This window comes from Stenella coeruleoalba (genome assembly GCF_951394435.1).
Source record: "Stenella coeruleoalba genome assembly, chromosome: 13".
NCBI classification, from domain to species: Eukaryota; Metazoa; Chordata; class Mammalia; order Artiodactyla; family Delphinidae; genus Stenella; species Stenella coeruleoalba.
The window spans coordinates 52,462,663-52,489,455 of NC_137159.1; the positions used below are offsets into that span (position 1 = coordinate 52,462,663).

General features: G+C 49.4%; 1 protein-coding gene across 3 annotated transcripts in view; it reads right to left on the reverse strand.

The window, feature by feature from the left end:
* Positions 1 to 26,793, reverse strand: part of EPAS1 (endothelial PAS domain protein 1) — an 88,996-nt gene that overhangs the window by 18,905 nt on the left and 43,298 nt on the right. For 2 of the 3 annotated variants that reach the window (XM_079941257.1, XM_079941259.1), the window contains 5 exons: positions 20,332 to 20,522; positions 11,428 to 11,579; positions 10,919 to 11,003; positions 7,354 to 7,472; positions 7,045 to 7,250 (listed from right to left, as the gene is read on the reverse strand). In XM_079941257.1, the coding sequence (XP_079797383.1) occupies positions 7,045 to 7,250; positions 7,354 to 7,472; positions 10,919 to 11,003; positions 11,428 to 11,579; positions 20,332 to 20,522 (753 nt within the window). Of the gene's footprint in view, positions 1 to 7,044; positions 7,251 to 7,353; positions 7,473 to 10,918; positions 11,004 to 11,427; positions 11,580 to 17,590; positions 19,621 to 20,331; positions 20,523 to 26,793 lie in introns of those variants that run through there. The other variant, XM_079941258.1, reaches the window with a different exon arrangement.

The window sequence follows — 26,793 nt, forward strand, 5'->3', positions numbered from 1 at the left end:
CAGCCCTCTTCCCAGTAGCAGCCTTCATTTATCTTGTCAACTAAAATAAATATTTAACGTCTCCTCCTTCATGCCTTTCAACAGACGACTATAAAAACTGGGAAATACACATACCCCAAACACAATTGAAGAACATTCGACTGGTCAGACTTCACAAAACCAGGAAACCCCAACTCAAAGCTAATGGTCGTTGCCCTCAATCTGCAGGCGTGCCGACGCCAGCGGGGAGGCTAACGAACCCAGTTTGTTTATAGGGTTGGCCTCCACGGCACACAAGGGCCCTCCCTGCTCATTTCCCTCTGTCTCAGGGAAGCCTCGGGAGCTGGGCTGTGATAACACCATTTCATCTGCTCTCTTCACCAGGGGCAGGGGAACTTTTTTTCTTTCTTTCTTTCTAATTAAGGGGCCCTGACTCTCTGGAGAAAAAAAAAAAATCAGTTTGGGGTCACCCATAAATTTCAAAAGTCAGCTCAGTAGTGCTGTTCCCTTTGTAAAGGGGAAGAAAATATGAAGGGACTTAATTCAGCAGACTTCAGAAACGAGAAGCACAGAGGTCCCTGTTAAATAATAAAGTAGGAAAAGAACCAGATCAAGGATGAGGTGAGGAGAGAAATGTAGACATTGACAGGCAGCCCCAGGAGGCAGAGGCAGAAGGAAGAAAGAAAAAAAAGAAACTAGAGAACTTTCAGGTTAAAATCTGAAGTTACTGTTGCCCCAAGGAAATGTGTGGGTCAGACAGCTGGGCCCTGGATTTCAGAGTCAGGTCTGCCTCACAATGTAAAATGACAGTTACTGCTCGTCCATTGCTCTTTACCCTTAAAAATGTTGCAAGGCCCTTGTCAACATGGACTACCTGTGGCTGAGCGCTAGGGAGAAATGGGCTCTCCGGCTGGGCTGCAGTGTCAGTGCCGTGTGGCCTCCTGGGCAGAAGGAATGCAGCTCGGGCCTCAGCCGGCTCCATCACGCGCCCGCCCACGAGGGACGAGGCAGCAAGCTCCCTACTTCACACGCCAAGCCTGGAGTCAGACAAGGTCTGGCTGCAGCTTTTACCCCTGTTCCCTACGAGTACAGGATTCACTCAGTCAACGATCGTGGAAGGTTAGAGAGCATTTAAACTATGTGAGAGGATAAAAGTTTAAAGTACTTCCTAACCACCTATTTGTTTTCCAAAGAACGCGTTTGCTAATAAAACCATCCTTTTATTAAGGTCTGTTTTCTTTCCTTCCGGCCTTCTGGCAATGCCCTCTCCTAGGCAACACTTGACTCGCCTCATTTAGGTTTCTGTATGTGCTTTTAGCTTTGAAACTGCATTTCCCCAATAATACCCAAACTATTCACTAACACAGATTTCAGTGACATTTGTTTCAATATATTTCTATCCAGATTTTCTTGGCTTTAAACAACAATACTTTTGCCTTGTGTTTTCCTCCAGCAGTACACAGTTAAGTGAATATCTATACAATCAGCTCCACAGTTAATGGATAATGAATTTCCACCCTATCAGTGTTATGTGTTACAGTTGGGGTGTATTCATAGTATACATAGGAGGGTAGCCCTGGCTCAATCCTGGACTGACCCTGAGTGCCACCAAATGCCACAGCTGCCTTTCATTACCTTGAAACCCACAAGCAAGAAGGGGAAATTTGCCTTGAATTGTAGCAGGAGAGAAGCAGATCGCGCAGGGGAATAATTTTTGAATTGTGAGGTCCATTACACTTTGAAATAAATTCCAAAAAGGATTTGTAGAGCTGCTTCTTCCAAGGAGAATTTCAAGCAGATTAGACAGGACGATATACAAGCATTTCTCATAAATATGTTCAAACTTTCTTAGGGCTGATTTCAGAACATCGTCGTTTGGAGGAGACACAGATGCACAAGGAGAGCATTTAAAGTTTCTTCTAGCTCAGGGATTTAAAGAAATATACTATACCATCTTACATAAGATAGGTAAAGAAAGACTACTGTGCATGTCTGCAAAAATATTTAGAATACACTAAATACGAAACTAAAAATGACATGTAATGTATCACAGTCTGAAAGACCACTTGGAATTAAAGATGCCACCTATCCTCTAAAAAAAAGTAAAATAATTTGTTAAATGTATCTCAGTACACAATGAAAGTATATAATCTTTTACTAGTAGTTTGCCCGAAGTCAGTCTATTTTCTTCTCAGACTTTAACACTATTGCTTTTCAGGTGTTTTGATGCGCGTGTGTTTTACAACTCATGGCTCTCTATAACTTTACTGACAGCCTCTTTACAGTCCTCAACTATCTCCTCCCTTTTGTCATCATCACGATTACCAACTTCTTTGTATAAAAAGAATTCATCACAGATTTGATCCACAGAATTTGAAATGCAGGCATCTTATCGAACTGTAACTCCTGAAATTATTACATCCTACACTGCCTTAACCCAATGACAAAACAGGGTTGCCCTCAAATTCTTTATCTGGGAAAATTACAGGACCCTCTTTGTTAATTTGAAAATTTTCCTGTTATAACTTTTCCCCCAGTGATACTTCTCTCATCCACATAATTTGCTTTTATAATTTATTTCTAACATACAGGAAGACTCATAAAACACACGAAGTCACAGTGGGATTATATGCATTATAGATTTGCCCCACTCTCCTTGATGGCTTGACTTCTTTCAGTTATTCTCTTTCTCCACTAGATGGCGCCTCCACGTGAATTTAAGAACCACTCCATTTTATTTTTTTTTAATTTTTATTTTTATTTATTTTTTGGCTGCATTGGGTCTTCGTTGCTGCGTGCGGGCTTTCTCTATTTGCGATGAGTGGGGGCTACTCTTTGTTGTGGTGCGCGGGCTTCTCATTGCGGTGGCTTCTCTTGTTGCAGAGCATGGGCTCTAGGCACACAGGCTTCAGCTGTTGCAGCATGCGGGCTCAGTAGTTGCAGCACACGGGCCCTAGAGCGCGCGGGCTTCAGTAGTTGAGGCGCATGGGCTCAGTAGTTGCAGTGCAGACTCAGTAGTTGTGGCTCGCAGGCTCTAGAGCGCAGGCTCAGTAGTTGCGGCACACGGGCTTGGTTGCTCTGCAGCATGTGGGATCTTCCTGGACCAGGGATTGAGCCTGTGTCCCCTGCATTGGTAGGCCGGTTCTTAACCACTGTGCCACCAGAGAAGCCCCAGAACCACCCCCATTTTAAAGTTAAACTGCTTGAGAACAATTTTTGTCTTCCTTTTGGGTGAATGGTTCATTAAGTTGCTCATGTCTCAAACTCTTGGAGATCAGGAATCATCTCTTTTCTTCTTTGATATAATTAGTCTCTGGCGCTGAGTTAGATATATAGCAGATGCTCAATAAATCACAGTTCATTAATTGGCTGCTCATTTTAGGAGACACAGTATAACACCTCTATTTGAATCGTAAATGGAGAAGAGATCATCCACTACACTGATAATCAGGATACTCTTCTTTAAACCTGCTACTCAACTTTACTCCCCCTATCTAGAGCAATTGACTGTATATACACATAAGTGTGACTGACATAAAAATTGTTACAGAATCCACTTCTAACAATATTTGCTGTTTCAGATCATTAATACAGGACTTGACGTGGTCCTCTGACCCTTTGTTAAGAGAAGCAGGATGAATGCATTTTGAATCATCTGCATTCCTTCATTCAACTTCAGATGTTTCAGAATAACTTGTTTCAGGTTCAGTTGATTTGGGAAACCTGAGACTTACACACAAGATTACTCTTTTCTATTTGTCGCTCCCCCGTTTCCTCTCGGTTCTCCCCTTTTTCTCCACGATCCTTCTCTTTTTTTGTGTTTATGTCTATGGTCTCAATACATCTAAGAAAAAGTACCAAACAGCCTCAAAAGTGATTTTGTGGGTTCTACTTGCCGTACATTTTCATCAGATTCTTCCTAACTTTCCCATTGGGAAAATAATCCCCTTTATGGGAAATCACAGCCCCTCATGTGTGCCAGATGTCATTAAATCTAGTGAATTCCCTGATTAAAATGCAATGCCCCCCACCCCACCCCGCTATGATATGTAAGTGTTGGTTTTTGAAGCATTGATCTTGGAAGAGGTGTGTGTGTGTGTGTGTGTGTGTGTGTGTGTGAGAGAGAGAGAGAGAGAGAGAGAGTATGAATATGTGTATATCCTTCCCCATCCCAATAAAAAAAAGTGTAAACAAGACAAGCTACCAAAACCAAAAAATCCTAGGTCTTCATCAGGGCAACTGAGAAATAACACATAGGCATTAAGGACTTAAAATAGTCACTTTATAAACTGTCTAAGCCGTGTCTGTGCCCTTGTTAGCTAATCTGCTAATCCGTTAAACACAGCTTCTGTGTGGCACAGCAGCCTGTGTCTTTACATGCCTCTGCATCCACCTTTCCAGCACCTCTGGATTCAGAGTTTGGGCCATGTAATTAGGTTTCTTGAAAGGCAAGATTCTGCTCAAAGTGCACTGTGTCTAGCAAACCTTATGAGCAATATCACCCTCCACACCCTGAGTCACAAAGCCCTAAATCACAGGTTCCGTCGAGCCAGGATCGACTCTGCCTACCAGCCCTGAACCAAACTAAGAAGTCAGTGCAGGCCCCTCCCCTTTCTGGGAAGAGGGCCTTCTCCACTCTTAGGCCCCCAATTGCTCATGTTATTGTCCCCTCTTCCTTTTACCCAAAAGTTAGATGCTTTCAAGAAACGACCTGAAATTCATTCAAAACAAGATGATGAATGAGGGATAACTTCAAATTACCCTTTCCACAGGATTTTTTTCCCTTCACATTAACAAGGATCAAAGTCTTAAGTTTAAAAAAAAAAAATCCTTCTTTTCTGTTATCTAGGGATGAGGAGTTATTTTCTAGGACAGTAGGGTGTTCCCAGTGCTTCTGGGGTCACGTGAGGGCTGTGCTTCACATGCAGCTTTCACTGTCTGCACTGCTCCAGCCGCTCTAAGGCTAAGGCATGCGGAGCACCGCACCACCCCACACCACCCCACCACCCCAGCTCGAAGCTGGAGACACGCGGGCTACGCAGCAGGATTTCTCTTGTCTCAGAAGGTTACGGAGACGGATGCACATTACAAAACTGTATCTTCTGCCCAGGATGGTTCTTGGAATACAAAGACTACCTCTGAGAAAGAACCTTACACACAGCGTGGATTTCTCAGGTGCCTGCCTTTGGAATAATCTCTCTCTCTAATTATCCTTGTATCACAATAATGACAATAGGAACAGTCATGATAAACGCTGACTGTGTCAAAGTTTCAGGACACAAGTCTTCACACGTGACATTTTCTCCCTATGAGGTTAGAGCGCTTCTTTCTACATCTGGAACTACGCACTACCTCCAAGAGCCTTGAATCCAGCACTATGGGGACAGGGGTGAGTCAAGGACACTTTTACAAAAGTTCTTAAACCTGGAGTGGCACCAGCCAACACCAGGTCAGTCTAGAATCAGGGGAGAGAAACTCAGCTGAGCCTGGAAAGTAGGGCCGCAGCCATGAAGAAATCCAGACACCCATGGGACATGCAGCAGAAGAGAGAAAGGTGGGCAGGCCTGGGGGCCGCTGAACAGGAGCTCTGTCCTGGGGCCTTTGCTTCCTGCTGGCTGGGAAGGTGAGGCAGTTTCCTGCTGGTGGTCTCTCCTTCTTCCAGGCCCCCAGCCTCTACATGCCTCCAGAAGTGGTCTTGGCCCCTTGAGTTTAGTGGGGAGACTAGCTTTGGGGGAGGGCAAAAACAGGGAGCAAGACATCAGCAGGAACAAAAAGCCTCCCATCAGGGATGGGGTTTGTGGTTTTCAAAGCGCTTCCATAGCCATCATCTCATCGTACGCTGATCCTGTGAAACAGGTGCAGGCAGTATTCTCATCTGCATTATAGAGAGGGGGAAGCTGAGATCTCAGGGTTTCTGGAGAAACCCTACAAGGGGATAGGGGACAGGTTGGAGCAGCAAAGAGCTGCCACAAAAACTATGACTCTGGACAAACGTGGTGACTCTGGACACTGCTGAAATCTGGGGTCAGGTGGCGAGATCCCTGAAGGCCACCTCTGGTCATGCACTAGTCAGCAGACTGCAGTGGCAGCTCCTCGAGCCAGGCCTGCCCGGCCCAGCCCCTGCTCCTGGCCTGTCCTTCCCTCTCTGATGGCAGCCACTGCCCACGGCATCTATCCTTCCCTGTCTTCCTCCTTCCACCTCCCGATCCGCCCATGTTCCCAATGTCCAGGCACAGAGGGGAGGGCAGAGGACAGGCAGGGGGGAGTCAGAGCTGTCCCTCCCGCCCCTTCCACAACAACCCAAGCCTCTTCTCCACCTGTTTCGAGCCTCTCCTCAAGCTGAAACTAGAGTGACATGGATTACATGTGCTGTCTTAGGTGCTCTTTCAACTACTCTAATAAAGAAGCAATTTAGGGTGAGGACCACAGCTAACACCCAACACTTCCTATTGGATTGGAACTTAGGCCGTCTCACTGAACCAAGGCTCTTAACCACTGCGTTCTCTCATAAGAGAATCTCCAGTTAGGCCTGGCTTTGGGGGTTAGGGTCTGGCTTAGTTCCCTTCCTTGAAAAGCCTTCCAAAGTGGACTGGACAGTGGCTGGAATGGAGGTGACACAGGAGGCGCAAAGGCCGAGGAAAGAGCTCATTCATTGAGAAGAACACACAGGAGCCACGCGGCCGTAGGGCAGCTTCCAGGACAGAAACCAAATCTCCCAGCTGGCCTCTGAAGTGGGGCTGCTAATGGAGATCTCCAGAACCTCGTCTCCTGGGGAGGGAGAGTGGCCTGGAGATTTCCTAGGAGCCTGACACATATGTGGAGGAATATGTACACACCACCGCGATCCACCACGACAGCAGCGGCACCCCAGATCAGCTCTGCTGTGACAACAGGGGACAGTCCAATACGGTATGAGGAACCCCTTGGTGGCACTGATGGGATGAAACAGTGACCTGCACCCAGCAATACAACATTAATGCCGCAGACCCACACCCTGACCACAGGCGCGCACACACACACACACACACACACGCGCGCGCGCGCGTGCACTCTGCCGGGCCCCACCTGTCGTCACAGTAGGTGAACTTCATGTCCATGCTGTGGCGGCTCAGGAAGGTCTTGCTGTCCAGGGGGATGTCCATGTGGGACGGGTGCTGGATGGGCTCACACATGATGATGAGGCAGGACAGCAGCGGCTCCTTGCAGCCGCAGAGACTGCTGTGAGGGGGGCAGTTGTTGTAGACCTTCACCTGGCCCGTGCAGTGCAGGACCTGGAGACCAGCCGCGGAGGGTCAGACGTGGAGCCGAGAGCCAGGGGCGGGGGCGGGGGGGGGGGGGCGCACTCGGTACTCCAACCCAGGCCTGACGTCCTACCTTCCAGGTGGCTGACTTGAGGTTGACAGTGCGGCCTCTGTTGGTGACTGTGCACTTCATCCTCATGAAGAAGTCCCGCTCTGTGGACATGTCTTTGCTTTTCTTCCCAAAACCAGAGCCTGGATAGAGAAGGGGAGGGGAGCCAGCTGAAGTTTCGTGTTTGTATTCAGAGGGGGGGGCAGTTTTTCAGGGCAACACGTGTGTGTGTGTGTGTGTGTGTGTGTGTGTGTGTGTGTGTGTTCCCCGAGGAGCGGCTCTCTGAGCACGCGCAGCCTGCCCTGAATGCTCCGTGCCACCCTGGCTGTGGACCAAGGCTCGCTCATCTCCAGCCTGTCTCCCACTGCTGAAGGGTCGGGGCTGTTCCAGCGTGTTATCTCCCACTGCACCTCGCACTCCAGGGCGGCCAGGCGATGAGAGATCATCTGCCGTTATCTCAGCAAACGTCTCCAGGGGCAGGTCCAGGTTCCAGAGACGGAATTCCAAGGGACGGTCTGGGCGAGGCCACAATTACTCCACGGGGATAAGCCTCTCGGGTTGGACATGTCCCTTAGACACCCCTGTCTTTTCTTCATTCCTGTCCCTCCAGTGCCCTAGTTTCACCCTGCAATGGCTGCATTCAGGGTCCTGCACCATTTGCTTTCTCCCTAAAGTGACATAGGTCAAGGTTCAAGAGAGACTGCTAGTCCTAATCTCCTGTGGGGAGCAAGTTCACCTTGAGGATTAACTCAACACAGATCATATCCTTTCTCAGCCAGAATTAAATAAATCACCAAGACAAACAAGATCGCTTCCTTCCTTATAGTCTCCAAATAGCCTGCCCTTCAGAACCTCTCCCACTTTTTGTTTAAAAAAAAAAAAAAGTGATGAATGCAGTAAGCACCAGCTGAGCCCCCCTGTCCACATCTAAATTCTGCCATCCTGGACCTTCCAAGGTACACTCCTGCCCCCTGCCCAGCATCTCAGAACAGACCAGAGCCTTGTTTCAAATAATCACTTCCCTCCCTCTGGCATGGCCACCAGCTTCTGAACCTGAACCCCCAGGGGGCTGTGACTTATTTGGGTGACACAGCCCCAAATCACTGTGTGTTGAATGAATTGTGGCACCTTTGAATTCATCTTCAACATCCCTAGGAGAGCCCACTAAGTAATAGACCAGATGGTGCATCTTTTTTTTTTTTTTAAAGAGAGAATATTCCTCATTCATGATTATAAAACCATCTCTCCCATACTCAATTATGTCTCTTCCTACAATTCTAATTCCCACGAGTGGGGTTTGCACATCATGAGACATTCCTGTATCTTGGGGCCTGGACGCAGCACGAGCACCAGCTCAGGTGCTGGGAAGTGGGCTGGAAGGACTCATTTGTGGCTGTGACATGGGTTAGGGCTGTGGCCTCCTGACCTGTTAACTTCTGAGTCTGCCCCATTCTGCCATTTGGTTAATCTTTCTAAATACAGCTCCAACCAGATTACTCCACCTCTGCCCCAAAACTTCCACCAGCTCCCCTCTGTCTACAAGGAAGAGGATCGAGGCCCAATTCCTGGCCTTCAAAGCCTTCCACACCAGCCTCACAGCCTTATCTTTCCCTGGGTGCTCGCACTAACCCTGTGCTTACAGATCGTTCAGGTCGGCACCTTCAAAGGCTTTGCTGATTAACTGATTTGGATCCCAAGTCCTCAACACAGAGACCAAGAGATCTAAAGTTCCACTCGGATCAACGGAGTAGAGTCCTGCTGAATCATGGCACCTGGGAGCTGGAAGGTCCTAGACTTTGCCTGGTCCAATACTGTCACTTTGAAAAGAAAGACTCCCAGAAACAGAGCAATGAAGTGACTCGGTTCAGATCACACGATCAGGTTGAGACTAGGGTCAGAGGTTGACCTAAGACTGAGAACCCAAGGGCCCAAGGGTTTCCAGAGCAGAGAAGAGAAATTAAGAGACTTTTTGGTTTTCTTGGGCTTCCAGCACCTGTTTTAGAAAGGGATTCAGAAGCTCTGGCAGCCCCTTCCTCACAGAACCGAACAAGAGTTTCTCAGCGGCACAGAGAAGACAGTGAACAGCCCACAGTGCTCCCCAGCCTGTGTACGCCCGGAGCCAGGTGGCCTTCGGGAGGGAGAGCAGAGGCGCTGGGTGGGGAGGCCGTGGTGGGGTGGGTAGAGGTGGTGGTAATCCTGCGCTTTGCAGGCTCGGTCTGTAACAAGGGTAGAAGTGGGCCAATGAAGTGTCTGCTTTTGCACCATGTGTGGTAATAAGAGCAAAACCTTGCAGGCTTGATAGCACTGCCTCTGTCATTCAGGTTGGACAAGCACGCACTCCATGGCAGTGACAGGTGAGAGACAGAAAAGGGGATGTCTAGACTCGGGCACAATCTGCCCAGGGCAGAGATCGACTCTCAGGTTCAGAAGGGACCTTGAAAGCCATTAAATCCCCTTCTTCTCAAAGCTTCAGTCCACTTGACAATATGCCCATCTGTGCTTTTGCTTGACTGTCCCCCGTTACAAGAGATGAAGCGGCAGGCTCTGATTGTCACTGCAAAGCGCTTTCTGCATGTATAGGCCCTTCAATCCACTGGCATCTGCTGGAGGCCCCACAGGGAGGGTGCAGTGCACGAGACCTTATAAATCTCTTCTCCATCAAAAACTACCTGTCCCATTTCTTATCACCAGGAGGCCAGATTCCTTCCTTGGCTCCCAGGGTAGCTAGTCTCTAAAGGTGGCCCCAATGAGCCACATCTCCTAGTATTCAGGGCCTCCTGTAGTTCCCTCCCACAGTGAATGGGGCTGGCCTGTAACTCACTCTAACAGCAGGATGGGGCAGAGTGGTGCTGTACCAGTTTCAGGACTAAGCCTTCGGAGAGCCTGGCAGCTTCTACTTTTGCACTTTGGGGGAGCCCTGAGCTGCCGTGTAAGAAGTCTGGCTACCCTGGAGACCCCACGTGGAGAGGGAGAGGCTCCGATACCTCACAGAGTGAGAGGGAGGTCCAGCCGTGCCCGCATCCCAGCTGAGCCCCAGCCTCCAGCTACCGGCCACAAGGTCCCAGGGGTGTGGGTGAACCCTCTGGTCATCCCACCAAGTCCAGCCTCCTGACATCACATGGAGCAAAAGAACCATCCACAGAACCCGCAGAATCATGAGAGCTAATAAAAGTACTGTTTAAGCCACTATGTTTGGGGCAGTCTGTTACACAACTGTCCTAGGGACAACCACAATGGTTCCCATGAACGTTTTGGCACAGATGAGCTGATTGGTTTGGGTGGTGTCATTTGGCAGAGATGCTGGATGCTCAGGTGATGAAACCTTCTGGAGACAGTGTCCTAACCTGAAGGAGTGCCCTAGGAGTGTGACATCAGGCCCCAGGAAGAGCCAGCAGGAGATCCTTCTGAGTACTAGGTCCTTCCAGGGCCCTCGATCTCATCTCCTAGGCTCTGCTGGGTTTTTTATGGATGTCAGTGTTTTTAGATCATGATGGCCATGTTCCAACCGTCCTACATTTGCAGACAAAGGTAAGGCAGATCCCCTCCCAGGTGGTGTGAAAAGAAAAAAACGCAATGAAGAATACGTTACCATTTTTGAGACTCAGGTTCTCACGGATCTCCTCGTGGTCACAGGGATGAGTGAAGTCAAAGATACTGTGCCCTGTTAGCTCCACCTGTTTCAAAACAAGGTTGGGCTTCATTATTCCTAACACTGAAGAAGAAGTCTCCAAGAGGAAGCTGGGCCCCCTTTTCACACTTGGAGAGAGGGAGGAGGCTAAATCAGGTCTTCTCAAGTTCCACTCCACAGGTCCACAGACACACCAGTGTAACAGACTTCACGATGGATGTGGTTCACAAGGGTGGTTCTGTTAATCCAGTCGGCAGAGCTGTCCACCAGAGTGGCCATCAGCAATGCTAAGCCCAATGCCAGGGGTTCTCAGTGTGTTCCTGAGGTTTGAGGCTTGAAGTCAGAGAGAAGCAGGGTGGGCATATGCAAGGACAGGTCAGGAGGGAGGTGATCAGAACCTTCCGCTAATTTCTACCCCCAAGTGGAAACGCTTTCCCTCCCTTTCTGAAAGAGCCAGAGGAGGGTGTCACCTGTGTGAGTCCCATGAACTTGCTGATGTTTTCTGACAGAAAGATCATGTCGCCATCTTGGGTCACGACGGCAATGAAGCCCTCCAAGGCTTTCAGGTACAAGTTGTCCATCTGCTGGTCCGCCTCAGCTTCAGGCTCACTTTCAGAGCAAACTGGAAAGAGACAGGGTTGGACGGCTTGCATCAATGTGTTAAAGCAGATGTGACTGGCACGGACGGATGTCTGCCAGGGATGGCTCAAAGGCAGTACGTGGATTTTTCTGGAAACGCACACTGCCCACCATCCAAGTGTCCACCACAGGCTCAAGCAGCAGGCATCTGATGAACCCACTGCACAGAGGACACCCTGACAGGAGCTTTGCGGGCAGTACGGCTGTTGTGGCCGCATACTTGTGGTACCAGTGGCAGTGGCAGCAGTCGTGGTCACAGAGGCAAAGGCAGTTACAGGAGTAGTCAGCCCAATAATTTTCCCTAATGGATGTTGAACAAGGACAGCACATCAGGTACTGCACTGAGCATGCTATATAATCTTCAAGACACCTGTGAGGCAAGTACTATTTTTTTTGTCTCATCTTACAGATGAGGCCTGGAGAGGTTAAGTCATCTGCCCAAGGTTATAGAGGTTGTGGCTAGTGGACTCAGGCAGCTGAATACAGAAGCCACACTCGTAACCACTCATAGGCTTTGGACTGTTCCTCCCGTTAGGCTATTATGACTCTGCGTAAGTAACAACCTTTTTGAATATTAGTCTCCTCATCAGCTAAATAGAGATAATAGTTCCCATCTCTTTGAGTTGTAAGGATTAAATACGTATGTAAAATGCCTAAAACGTACCAACTATCATGATTCTCTCTCCCTTCTGCCCCTCTATGACACTGTCACCGCCTTCAGATTGCTCAAAACCTGGACGGGGGCTGCGTGGCACACAGAGACACAAATTAAGTAAAAACTTCAGGTTGACAGAATTGGGCACCCAAGAGGCATACAGACAGTAAGTGCTGAAGGGTTCATAGGAAGAGGGGGTCGCTTTGGGATGGTCAGAGACAACTGTTTAAAGAAGGGCATTTGAAGACACGCGTGAAAAACAGGGATCTCACTCTGTGAAATGAAAGGAGGGCTTTCTGGGCCTAGTGGGTTGGGCCGACGCTGGAAAGCATGGAGGTGGCAGAGCCTGGAGAAACCTCCCTCCAGGGACGGAGAACAGGTCCACCTGGCTGGAGAGGAGGGTCCATTTCCCAGACTTATCGACTGGCCTCACGACGTGGGTCCAGTGGCCTGGAGCAGTGGCATCTCAGACCACGGCTTTGGGGAGATTCATCTGGCAGTGGCATGCAAGGCGGTTTGGAGTGAGGACCAGAGGTGTGAAGCCACGTGAGGCAGCGGCTGCTGCTGTGCTGGTGGCAGGCTGCAGAGGTGGTTGCTAGGGGCAACCTGGGAAGGCGTCCACTCCCCAGCCAAGCGCTTTGAGGAACCCTGGCCTATGAAGTATACCTCTGCTGTGTGCAAAAGGCAGACTCAGCTCTTGTCCCAGCAAATACAGCTCTCAGGCCCCAGACCCTTGGCTGTTATGGCTCAGACCACAGACTTTATTTCAGCCCTGCTTCTCCTAGCTCATTATTTAACTCCAAATATACATTCACTTATAAAAATTTGTATTCATCCAGTACAAACATCAAGCCCAGTATGCCTCCCTTAATTTACAGAACAAGAGGATGAGAGAATAATTTGTCACTTACAAACGTTAACATTCGCTTAACTAAAAAAAAGGAGTCTTTCAAGCGGAGACTGCTCTAGGGAATGTAAAATGCAATGCATTTATGGGCCACGTGGCAAGGGACACATGGACGCTGTGAAATGAGGTTCAACGGCCTTTCTGGAAGGGCACTGGATTTATTTGGTTCTCTTTTCTCTTTTCCCTTGAGCTCCTAAATTTAAGCTCTGGGCCATATGCTGTTATTTCTCAAGAAGAACAAATCCAAATTAGAAGATGTTCCTACCAAGGGGCCCCAGTGGCACCACTGTGGACCATCCACCTTCAGGACACAGGGTCGGTGAATGTGCCGAGGTCACTCATGCTGCCCAGGGACAGGCGAGCCTTTAGAGCCAAGAGTTGGGCCATACAGAGTGAGTACTAGCCTAGTGACTTCCCTGTTTTGCTAAAATGGTAGAACGGAATGAGGGACATTCTTTTCTCTTCATAACCTGATTCAGGTGGCTAGCCTATGGGAGGGGAGACTGTCTGGGAATGGCCTTTTTACCACACACATACCCACACTTGATCCCTGCTTCGGGCGCCTGCCATCTAACTGGTTAACTGAACTGATGATAGTGAACCAAAGTTCCAGGTGTGGGTGGTGCCTTGGCCAACGTTCGTGCTCTGGGTTAACACCTATATTTAAACAAGGGCTGCAGGAGAGACCATGACTTGACTCAGTGCTTTCAAATTGGAGCGTGCACCGGAACCACCAAGAAAACTTGCTAAAACAAGGATTTCCAAGCCCAGGGCAAAGTAAGAATGTGGGGCCTCTTGTTGAAACATTAAACCATGCCCAGGGCCCTCCTGTGCGGGACCGCACAGGTCACACAGAGTCATGGAGCCACCCTGGATGTGCCCCCTGCCCAGAGTTCCTGAGTCGGTAGGTCTCAGGCTGGGGGCTGAGAATGTGCTTTTCTAACAAGTTCTCATGTGATGTGGATGCTGGTGGCCCTAAGACCACAGGTGGAGAATCACTGCCTTAACTCAAGGTCCTACGAGCAACCCTAATGCCGGGAAAACCAAGTTTTGCAGGTGGTGACCTATTTGGGGGATGGGTGAGGAGAGGTTTTCAGCACTGTTAAAAATCACACCAGAGAGGTGAGTACCTTCTCCAGACAGCAGAGGCCAGCCCTGTGATTTCTGGCCTATTGAGATTTTCTTCTCTTCAATGTCTTTGATCTCAGTGGCAACACTGACTTCAAAATCTGGAGTAATCCCAAGACAACCCTATTTGGGTTAACTAGGCCCAGAGGAAATAGTTCTGCTTAAAATTTCCTGTTTTTTAACAGTTCCGACACAGTCAAACTGGTTTCCATCCGTGCCCAGTACACTTGCTTCCAGGAGGTGGCGAAATTGGCTGTAGCAGCTGGCCAGCTGGCCTCCAGGAGGGAGAGGGGTGCACAGGGCCCACGAATGGAAACAGAACATCTTGGAACTGAAGCCACCAGGGCTGGGGGGCCAGGAAGCCAGCAGGCCGGCCCCCAGGAACCCTGGGACAGCAAGGCCTCTTTCGTCTGTGGGAGGCTTTGCTGCCGCAGCACCTGCCTGTACTCCTGGGGGCTTCGGAAGGAACCTGGCCAGCGTGCTGTCAGCTTGGAGCTGAGGGTGGAAACTGCGGGGCCGGATGCAGCCCTTCACCCGAGGGGCCGGAGGCTCAGGCACATCATCCGGCTGAAGACGGCTCTGCCTTCTCCTCTGCCCTTTCTCGGGAGCATCACATCTTCTGATGGGATCATTGATCTCTGACTCAGTGCTAAGCACACAGAAAATTCCCTCATTCACTACGCAGTTACCGCGCTCCTGCTACACGTCTGCCCCACGCTGGGCACGAAGCAGTCAGGTCATCTGTCAACAAGTGACGCTTACTAGATGCTCAGGCCTGTCCTGGGGAAAGTCGGGTGTAAGAGCATCCTTTCCCTCAAGGAATCCACAGACTGGTGGGGACGAGAAAGATGAACCGCCGTAAGGCTGCGCAACAATCCAGAAGAGACCGCTGGTGCCGAATAAAGAGGAACCCACGGTAGGCGCTCCACAAACCCTCGGCAGGGTCCTTAAATTGCCTCGGGCTCCAGGTCTCAGTTACTTGCTTCCCAGGGCCCTTCAGGGTCTGACCCCAAAGCAGAGAGGTGGCTCATGCAGATCAGAGGCCCTCCGCGGAGATGCAGCATGCTGGGCCCAGGAGCACAACACGGTTCTTTAATGCTAAAAATAGCCCCGGTAAACAGGCTTTGATGACTCCCCACAGCCAGGATATGCGCGGGCTGAGGTTTCGGAGCACTTTTTCCGGAGCACCGCGCATTTCCTTCAGGCAGCACCACGCGGGGGGTGGAGGGGGGACGGGACCCGAGGGGCAGCAGGAGCTGGGCGTCTGGGGCGAGCGGGCAGGTGGCAGGGCAAACGCTCCTGACCGGGCCTCTGGGACCAGATCGTCCCAGGGCTGCTGGTCAGGGTGCATTTTTATTCCACCAGGGTTATTTTACCTCTGTTCCTAGTCTGGGAAGTCCCAGGAGTGTTTTGACTGGTCTTCAAACCACCCTGATGTGATCCTCCTGGCGCAGATGTGCTGTGCAGATGTGTCACCGGGTAGTTATCAACGAAAGGGCTTTCCTTTTACACCAATTCTTCCCTCCGGCCCACAGACCCACAACTACACCCAGCCCTGGTGTGCTGACTGCAAAAGCAGACCCAGTCAAGCCATGAGGAAACTACTTTTTTTTTTTTTTTTTTTTTTTTGCGGTACGCGGGCCTCTCACTGCTGTGGCCTCTCCCGTTGCGGAGCACAGGCTCCGGACGCGCAGGCTCAGCGGCCATGGCTCACGGGCCCAGCCGCTCCGCGGCATGTGGGATCCTCCCAGACCGGGGCACGAACCCGTGTCCCCTGCATCGGCAGGCGGACTCTCAACCACTGCGCCACCAGGGAAGCCCGAGGAAACTATTTTTGAATCACTTACTGGGTCATTAGCCCCACCTTTAAACTCCACCATTGCCTGGTAGTAGGCTTGGGCTACCCTCACATCTTTGGCAGAAGGCACTGTGTTTTATCTGACCTTGCAGGCCTCCCAAAGGGCTTTGAAAGTCCACCATTAGAAATTCATTCCTTTATTCTGTGCATAACTTACTATCCTATCTCACTTCTCTGTGTTACCCTTCATAAGATGTTGTGCTGGGCTGGGGTCAGTACATACCTGCTGACTGACCAGAGTTTTTTGGTTTAAGTTAAGGGAATGATCTGAACAAAGCATCTCTAGAAGAGATTGTACGATTAGCTGCTCTCAGCCATTAACATTCTGGCATGAATCAGCCTCTCAGCTCTTCACCAAACAGGACAGAAAAAGGCCTTGGTTTGGAAGGTGAGTGGGGCAAGGGGGTGAGACAGGAAAAAAACAAAAAAGTAGAGGTGAAAGCCTGGGAAAAGAAGTCCGAACGGGGGGACCTAAGAGGGCATCAGAAACCATATCTGCCTCCACAATTTTCCCTCTGGTCTCACTCTCTCCTGCATGAAAAGGTCACGGCAAAAAACTAAAATCACTTGTCCCACATTTTAGTGTCTTTCCCTTAGTAGTCTAGAGACGAGGAAATCATAATCTCTTGTTAAGACTGATGTCTTCACTAAGCAAATGCCAGTGAATTAATAATAAACCTGACATTTGTCTTAGAAAGCTTGCTGCACACTGACCTCTAGCTCTCATGTAAAATGAATTTGATTTTACCTCCTATGAGTATGGGGGAAGCCAAAAATCAATTTTATAGTGAAAAGCCAGCTCTGCATAGCTACCACTGTTTAAGGCTCTCTGAATGCAGGAGTGAACCTCATCTGGTTACAGTTTGCGGAGCTCCTCTTGAAAGAGGATTTAAGACAATCAAGTGGTATTTCCACTGATGTTCCCGTCAGAGTGTGTTCTGTTCTCGGCCCAGCGTGGAAGCTAATATCATAAAGCTATTGTTTCAGTTTGCTTCCTGTGATACAAATCTCAATCGGCCGCCCAGACTCCCAGCCTGAATTTCTCAGCATTGAGGTTTCCTCTCCAACATTCCCACACAGAACAGCCTACTGTGAAAATCAAAGGGAAACGTGTTACTAAGTAAAGAAGAAACTTTTCTAAAGCAAAACCTGGTCTTTTTTAGCCTTTTGAACTCTGAAGTATGCAACCAGCTATTTCCTATCATAAAGTGAGCCAACATCGGCGCTCACCTTTGTTAGAAATGCTTCAATAATGGATCTGTGGTTTGTTTTGACTTGGGAAAGCTTGGCAACTCTGCATTTTGCTAGAAATTGCTAGAAGGTGGTAAGAGGACAGTAAGGGTTTACACTGGGTTTTCATTTACATCATTTTTCCCAGAAGACTACTCTTATTATAAATCAATTTGCTTGTTCATAGTAAGTTTTATCTCTTAAGCTATAACTTACTGAGAGCCCATATGTGGCAGGCAAGAGGAAAAGGGCTTTCATATCCAATGTCCATGGTAAGTACTGGTATCCTCTTTGTGCGGATGAGAAAGTAAAGCTCAAAGGTAGTCAAGAGGTTTTCACAAGGCTGCAGAGAAGGAAGGCAGCCCGACTGAGGTTCCAGGGCACGTCCAACTGTCCACAAATCCTGTACTCCTTTTCGCTGCATTGCATGTTTTAAAGAAGCAAAATGTGATTTAAAAAGAACAAGATCCTGTCTCGCATACAATTCCTAAAAACGATAACAACAATTGGTCTAAAGAATGTGTGGCAGTGGCCTGGAAGAGAAGGCACAGAAAGCCATCCACCTCCTCCTCCCCCAGGTGATGCATGTTTTATGAGAACTGCTCCTTCAAGGACACCCAGACCAGATGGCCAAATGTGGACACTTTTTATCCTTTTCTGTAATTTCTTTCCTCGGGACTGAGAGGACCAGAGCTGACACGCTGAGGGCTCTGGTCAGTCCAGGGCCAAGCCCAGCCAGAGCACAGGCACTTTGCTTCCACACTTGCAACCGCCCTGGGAGGGGATGTGTTGATGTCTCGCTGTGGCCACTCTGGTCCTATCTCCCTGGGCATATCTGGCACACATGGGTTCACGCCAGCACACATGCAGGCAGATGTGCTCAGAGCCTCCAATATGTGTCCTGTCCAAGCCAACCCTGAACCACTGAGGGGGACGGTTATGCATGGGAGAGCTCGGAAACCAAGGCCGTGCACCAAGAGCAAGGGTAGAAACAGTCACTGAGTGTGTGAGGACCTCCTGCAGACCCCAATGCTCAGGGCCAGTCCCTGGTGCCTGTTTAACTTTGGTTCCTCCTCCAGGGGAGAACCCTCCCCTTCCCCCAGTCCTCAGCCCTCATGGACATCTCCGCCTGGCCAGGTTTGCAGAATGCTCCTGCCCTCCATGTCTCTCTTCCCATGGATTCAAAAGGACTGGAACTCCAGGCGCTAAATGTGTGACTTGGAGCAACCTTAACTTTGCTGTGCCTCACTTTTCATCATCTGTGAAATGAGGAGAAACATCCTACAAGTCCAAATTCAATCAGAGAGATGTCCCAGGATTAATGTATTACTCCTTTCGGGGCTCCCTGCTGGTGGAGGAACAGCGGGGGTGGTGGTGGAAGGAAGCAGCGACAAACCCAAAGAAATCGGTGTCTAAGAGGGGAATCCCAAGCATTGTAACAGGGAAGCTGAGATGCTTCTGGGTGTGGGGAAGGGGTCTCCGTTTAGTCATTAAGTCCTCCACTCCCTACTCTGTGCAGATGTAAAGATGATTCCAACACTACCGGACACTGCCCTCACCTGTCCTGGAGGACGAACCTCTTTAAAGGAGAAAAGTACACACGTGTCCTGCGATGGCATGTCCAAGCCTTTCTTATACTTCAGCCCATAGTTCCCTCTTCCTGTAGCATCTAGGGTGACAAGTCTGCCATTGCCTTGCCCTGTTTCTTTCAAAGTATTTATAGAGCCAGTCTCTGCCCTGGGTTCTCGCCCTCCCGTCTGCTCTTTCTCGAGACTCTTAGATTTGCAGTCCAGGGTTAGCCCTCCAACCCTTGGATCCACTGAGCTGTTGTCCTACTTTCTGAAAGTCTTCCCCCCATATCCTTCCTGTGCTCCAGGGCCCGGAATAGCACATGCCGGTCTGGCCTCCCCGCCTCACACTAGATTCCCTCTGCTCTGGGTTTCTTTCCCAGAATAGCCACTTCATAACAGGATGGCAGAGTCAACCCCACTCCAAGGCACGCGGCTCACTCGGGAACACTGAAAAGCCAGCACGAGAGGACCTTCCCTTGCCCCTCCTCCTCCACTCACCACCTTGGATGCTGCCACCTGCAGTGCCACAGCCAGGTGGGGTGTGGAGGGGCACTGCCCGCTGCCTGGTTTTGTTAAGAAACTGGCAGACTAGAGGGGACTGTCGCATCAGACCTGACACTGGCAGAATCCCCAGGCCACCTCTTTCTGGTCAGGACTAACGGGAAATGGTATTTTGAAGAAGGTGAGCTCTAAGGGGATAAAAGAAGTTTTGTGAACTTGAGACTTGCAGAGATTCTCAGGGGAGGTGAGAATTAGTTGGTTCTGAGGGGAGACTGTTACCTGTCAGGGGCTCCCCGGTGAGTAGCGTGGCTGGGTCTGGTGCTTTACAGACTTTCTCTCAGTTAATGCTTAAAGACACCCCATGCAGTAAGTATTTTAACCCCTTTTAACAGATGAGGAAACTAAGAGCAGAGACACTGCATACTTTGCCTGGCATCCTGACTAGTAAGAGGGAAAGGTCCTATGGGCGCACCTCCGCTCTGGAGAAAGTGGCCGTGGATAAGCACTAAGATGCTTCCTGAGGATTCACTCACCCTCGACTGGAGTGTGGGTCTGACAGCCAGAGCGCGGGAACTGGGAGCCAGCAAAAGCTGCCCTCACCCTCGCAGCCCTCTCTGTCCCCTCAGCTTCCAAGCACTCCCCTGGTCCTGCCCTTGCTCTTCAGCCCGTGGCTGTACTCACTGCAAAGGCCACTGCTGGAAAGATGTTCAACGAAAGAGAACGAAGAGCCAATGACGGCGTTTCTATGGGTGGGAGGTCTGCAGAGTGCGCGTTCCTGGGGAGGAAGACCTTCCCTCTGTGCCAGTGGCCTTCCAACTCTGGCCCAGTGGCACCTCCTGTGTGCGAGGGCACGTGGGGAAGGAGCCCGGGGGCCCGCAGCCTCACCTGAGGACAGGAGCTTGTGTGTACGCAGGAAGCTGATGGCCAGCCGCATGATGGAGGCCTTGTCCAGGTGGGAGCTCACGCTGTGAGGCAGGGGCAGCTCGTGGGCCAGCTCGTAGAAGACCTCCGTCTCCTTGCTCCGCCGGCACCTGGCAGCATCTCGGGACTTCTCCTTCCTCCTCTCCGAGCTACTCCTACATCGAGAGGCAGGGGTTAGTCTCTAGCACGTCACTTGTCATCCCATCACACCCCTGGTCACGACATCCCCGGGACTCCCCACCCACGGCACGGCTGGACCCTTCCGATGAGCTGACGCGGGCTCACGCCAGTCACCTGAGCCGCAGAGAGTCAGCTCTGTACTGTCAGTTCTGCCTTCACGCGTCTCGTATCTTCTCGGCCGCCTTCCCCTCCTGCGCGCCATGGAGTCCACAACAGGGCTTCACGTGGGTGGGGTTTGAACAAAGCCTTGCTGATTGAATCAATCCACTGGCAATGCCTGGGACCTGGTCCAGGGCTATCTGGGGACTGAGGCGAATGCCCAGGGACGGAGAGGGAAGGGTGAGGAAGCTGTGGCCAGTGGCCCAGATGGCTGTGTCAAAGCCTCTGGAGAACAAGATGAAGATCTGCTTCTGGATAAAATGCTCTCAGAGACAATGAAGCCCAGTATGGGACCTTAGATCCCATTTCGTATCAGAGAGTGATTTCCACCGTAAAAATCGAAAATGCCACTAGAGCCCAAGAACAGTCAGCCAGACACCCGTCAGTCTGATGTCCCGACGTGCACACCTGCTGAGGGTTAAAAAGGACTGAGCACAAACACGATTCCTCTTTAATCCTGCCAGCACAGGCTACCAGCAGGCCTCATTTTCCTTCTCCTTGCAGGACAGAGGGCCACTCACCAGCTCTGTACGTTTATATTGTTTAACCTGATTAGCCTCAGTTTTCTCATCTGTAAAGTGGTAATACAGTACTTGCCCCACAGAGTTAATGTGAGGATTGAATATGATAACTTCTGTAAAATCTTTTTTTAATATAAATTTATTTATTTTTCATTTATTTTATTTTTGGCTGCGTTGGGTCTTCGTTGCTGTTCACGGGCTTTCTCTAGTTGCGGCGAGCGGGGGCTACTCTTCGTTGCGTTGCACGGGCTTCTCATCGCGGTGGCTTCTCTCGTTGGTGGAGCACGGGCTCTAGGTGCGTGGGCTTCAGTAGTTGTGGCACGCAGGCTCAGCAGTTGTGGCTTGCGGGCTCTAGAGCACAGGCTCAGTAGTTGTGGTGCATGGGTTTAGTTACACCGCGGCATGTGGGATCTTCCCAGACCAGGGCTCGAGGCCATGCCCCCCGCGTTGGCAGGCGGATTCTTAACCACTGTGCCGCCAGGGAAGCCCCCAACTTCTGTAAAGTCTTTAGTGCCAGGCCTATCCCAATGGCAAGCAGTCAATTTTAGCTAATATCAATAACAAATATATTCATGAAAAGATCATCGTGAGAGTAAAAATGTTACAAAAGAGTACAGTATAATCCTGTTTTCATGGCAATGTATTATCCATAACACTTCCTATACTAATAACTGTTATTCTTACAGCTATCACGTATACGGTACTTACTATGTTCCAGGGACTGTCTTAAGCACTACTGCACTGGCTTCTTTAATTCTCACAACTACCCTTGGAAGTAGTTGTTATTATTACCCCTAATTTACAGATGAGGAAACAGGTCCCTAGAGACTAAGTACAGTCGTCCCCCTTTATCCACGGGGGACTCATTCCAAGCCTCCCAGTGGATTGCCTGACCCCGTAGATACTACCGAACCCTACCTGTACTAGGTTTTTTCCTATACTTAATGGGCAGGTAGCGTATATAGCACAAATACGCTGGACAAAGGGATGATTCATGTCCTGAATGGGATGGTGGGACACTTCATCATGTTATTCAGAACGGCATGAGACTTAAAACCTATGAATTGCCTATTTCTAGAATTTTCCATTTAATATATTCAGACTGGGGTTGACTGTGGGGAACTGAAACCATAGAAAGTGAAGCTGTGGATAAGGGGAGACTGCTGTAAGTCACCTGCAGCCTCTGCGCAGGTAAATGGGGAAGTGGGGCTTTGCACCGGGCAGCTGGGCCCCGGAATCCAGGCTCCTCTCCATCAATGATGTCTTGCCTCCCTAGGCTCAAAAATGTTACAGTGTCAGGTCAGTGAGGTTAGGAGGAATTTTTTTCTTAGTGCTTCTCTGTATTTTCTTATGTTTCTATAAAAAAAAAAAAAAAAACCTGTATTTCTTGTTTAATAAACAAGTTTGTCTTTATTTTTTTAAAAAGGTGTCCAATGCAGTTCACGGCTCTCAAGGCCTCACCCAACCGGCTCCAGCTTGCTCTGTCTATCCTCTCTCCTGAGACTTCCAAAATCAGGGGCTGCTTCTCCTTTTGTTTGGCTGTACAGCCTGTTATCTGGACTGAAAATTCAGTATTTTGGGATTCCCGGAATGTTGACACGCCGCCTCTCAAACCGCCAAGATGTGGGGCAGAGGCACTGTTTTGACTTTACCACATGCTTCATTTTAGAAAAACAAAACAACCAGCTCCTTGGATGGATCAAGCCTCATAGACTCAGACTGCAGGAGGAAACTCCAACAGCTGTTAATGGTCAGGAAGAACCTTCAGAAAAATTGTGAAACGAGTGAAATTGCTTTTCTTGTCCTATCTCCCTTTTCTGTTTCCTTCACCCAATGCACGTTTCCTCCTCTGCCCCTGACTTCCAGCTCTCAGAACTCTCGTCCCTGCACCCCACGCCTTCAGAACCTGCCCTTAGGATCACCCTGCTCTTCCTCCAGCCTGTAGTGGCAGTTTGTATACTAGTCCCCCTCATTTGCATTTTAATCCTGACCTCTGATTGTGGAGCGAAAACAGTTGTTCGAGGTTTGCACGCATCCTGGCCCAGGAAGGGAGGGTGGGAAGGGGACAGGATGCTACAACTGTACCCATCACACCTGCGTGTCATGAGAGCCAGCGTCTTCAGGACACTGGATTCCACTCTCCAGCACAACCGTCGTGCTCCCCAACAGAAGCATCATCAACACATGACCAGCCATTAGGGGTCTCTAGAGAAGGCCTCCTGGGTGAAAGAGATACCAGCACATTTACATCGATGTGACATTTACATCAGTGTCTGCATGCACAGCGCTTCCCTTTGCCATTGCCCCTTCTTTGAAGTGGAAGAGCAGACAGGGAGGAAGAGCCAGGGAAGGAAAAGGCCGTCTGGAGTCGGTGCTCTGTCTGCCAATGGCCTTTGAGATTTGGCTCCTACTACATTCCCTTGGCCACACAAATGTTTATTGACACCCACTTTTGTGTCGGGTGCTGCACTGAGAACCTTCCATGTATTACCTCATTATAATCCTCTTAACACAATTATGGTAGGTATTGTGAGCGTATTTACACACTTGGGAACTGAGGCTCAGACATCATCCGTAACTTCTCAAGGTCACAAAGCAAGTGCCTACATAAGCTCTTGGAGGGTGTACAGTCAGTGGGCAGACACTTAGATGTCCTGAGACATGTGGGTGCTCCCTGTACAGTCAGTGGGCAGACACTTAGATGTCCTGAGACATGTGGGTGCTCCCTGTACAGTCAGTGGGCAGACACTTAGATGTCCTGAGACATGTGGGTGCTCCCTGTCTAATTCCATCCTCACCCCCTGCATATGAGATGGGCAAGGCAGGCACTGCTGGTTGTCCCCATTTCACAGATCTGGAAACTGAGGCTCGACCAGGTTAAGTTACTTACTTAGGGCAGTTCTGCTAATTAGCGGTAGAGCTAGGGCTAGAAGCCATCTCTTCTCAGGCCAATACATACTCTTTCTACTGCTTAACAGTTGGAGGTAGTGGCTTTAGCAAGAAATAAAGAAACAGCAACATCTTAACGTTTAGAAAAAGAAAGGTTGAGAATCACATGCAGTCTCTGGGTTTAAAAGTCTGAGCTCCACTTGAGCTACTTTGTTTTTGCAGTTGTGCTCTGGGACCAGCATGACTTTAATTGGATTATCTAGTTAACCTTGACACAGCCCAGAGATATCTGTCTAACGTTGACTCTGGGAAGAACAGACAAACATGTGTAATGCTGCCATATTGAATTAGCAACACGGAAGAACAAGAATAATTAATGCTAAGTGTAAAGGTGAGACCTGCCTTGGCCTAGCTGATGCACCCAGTTGACTTCCTCACCCCATCTACCCCAGGTTGGGCCTCTCAAGCCAACAGATCAGGGGACGGGAAGTTAGGAGGACTGGTGTTTTAACGTGCTGGCCATACACTATCTAGCTATCTGATGTTGAACAAGAAAATGCATTCTCGGTGCCCTGACTGCCTCATCTCTGAAATGGGAGCCAGCTCGTGTCTTCTTTGTCAAGATCAAACGAGATGAGGGTAGAAGGGTTGGAAGTACTAGAAAGCTCTCCACCAATGAAACCCTCAAGACAGATAGTAATGATCCCACTGCCAGGCTAATCTGAGCATTAGTCACGGTCAGACTTTGGCCCTACAGCTGCTCATTGCCAAGTCAATGCTGTCTCAGGGCTGCAGGTGTATTTGTCGGTCAGGCTGATTTTGATTAGTTTGTTGGGTCATGCAGCTGACCCTTCTTAGGTCAATGAGGCTTCATTGTGCCTTATTTTCTCTCCCTAGATGGGTGTTAGAATTCACTGCAATAGACCAGGATTTTTTTTTTAATGATAATTCTAGACATGGCATATTAGAATTCTCTGGGTTTTTTGTAAAAAGATATTTTATTTAAGTTTTCCGGATCATCAGAAAAGACTCAGAAATGTATTTCTTATTCCAGTTGCTCTTTCTACAAAGTCCCTGCTCCTGTCTTTCTTGGTGGTCCTCCTGAGACCACAGGGGGTTCCTGCACAATAACATGGTATACGGAACACACCACATGAATGTGGCCCTGGCTGACTGTGTCTCGCGTGGACCCAGAAGTGTTTACTGAGCTCCGTTCCGGACCTTGTGGAGGTGCACATTCCTTGTTCTCGAGGAGTACGCAGTCTGTTTGGGGAGCCAACAAGTTGAAACATGCCCATGAACCAGAGAAATAAACACAGGCAATAAGCACAATAGGTGGTTAAGATAAGAAACAAGCTGATGTCAGCAACAAGGTCAGGGCAGGCTACCCAGTGAGGCAGGAGTCCAGCTGATCCTAGAAGGACAAGTGGCAATACTGTACAGTGTCCGAGGGATGCGGAAAGCCCATTTTTTACACTTTATCTCATGTGAGCCTCACAAAACGCCTGAGAGAGAGAAACTCCTATCCCCATTTAATAGATGAAGAAGTGGAGATTTCGAGAGGTAGAGTGACTTGCTAAAAGACATTGTCTCAAACCTAGTTCTTCTGGGTCCAAGATCAAAGGTTCTCCCCTGGCAGCAAGGAAACTGCTATTTATTGTCTACCTTCCCACCAACTGGATGTCCATGTACACTACGGGAAGACGAGAAGGGTGACGATTTGGAAAAGATACAGCGACGTAAAGACTCCATGGTGGGGTAGCGGGGAGATGCTGCCCTTAGGTGAGCACTCACTCACCTCGGAAAAAGACCTGGAACCTTAGGTGTAGGATTAAGAGCCAATACCCGAGCTCAAATGGAGTGTGAGTAGGAAGAAGGGGAATCGGTGCAGGACGCAGCCTGCATCACGCACGGCTGGGCGTGCAGTGCAGTGCCATCCGAGGTGCCTCTACAGTGCTCCAGAAAAAAGCTGCAGGCCCAGCCTGCACGAATGTCTCTCTCCAAGCTACAGGTGGAGGACAAGCGGTTTCTCTCATTTTGGGGGGACATTTCATATACACAAATTTATACGTATTCTCCCCAAGTTAAAAACTCAAATTCTGCCGCGATGAAGAGTGGCCCCCGCTTGCCGCAACTAGAGAAAGCCCTCACACGGAAACGAAGACCCAACACAGCAAAAATTAATTAATTAATAATTTATTAATTAATTAATAAAACTCCTACCCCCCAACATCTTAAAAAAAAAAACTCAAATTCTGAAACACTAGATCCCAACTAAGGGGAAAAAACCACTTAGGGACCAGGCAGCCAACCAAAAGCTAAGACAAAACTGACGGTCCTAAAGCTTCAGCGTGCACCTGCTATAACTCAACCAGGGAAAAGCCGCTTTGCCCAGAGCTTCATTATCTTAAAAACTTCTCCTTAACTTTGGGGTTATTGCTCTAAGCCTGGCTTAGAGATCCCTACTTAAGTCAGTAATGGAACCATTATCAGCTCTTGGTCAGCCTGGCTTGCGGCCCCCAAGCTGTCGCCCACCGCACCAACGGGGCTGCTTGCTTAATGAGCCATAGTCTTCTGATCTTTAGCGTGATTAGGGCTCCCACGCCTAATGCCTGTGGGCCATCAGGGTATCAAAACAATACACCTGTTCCCTATAAGGTTCGAAGGCTTAGAAGCA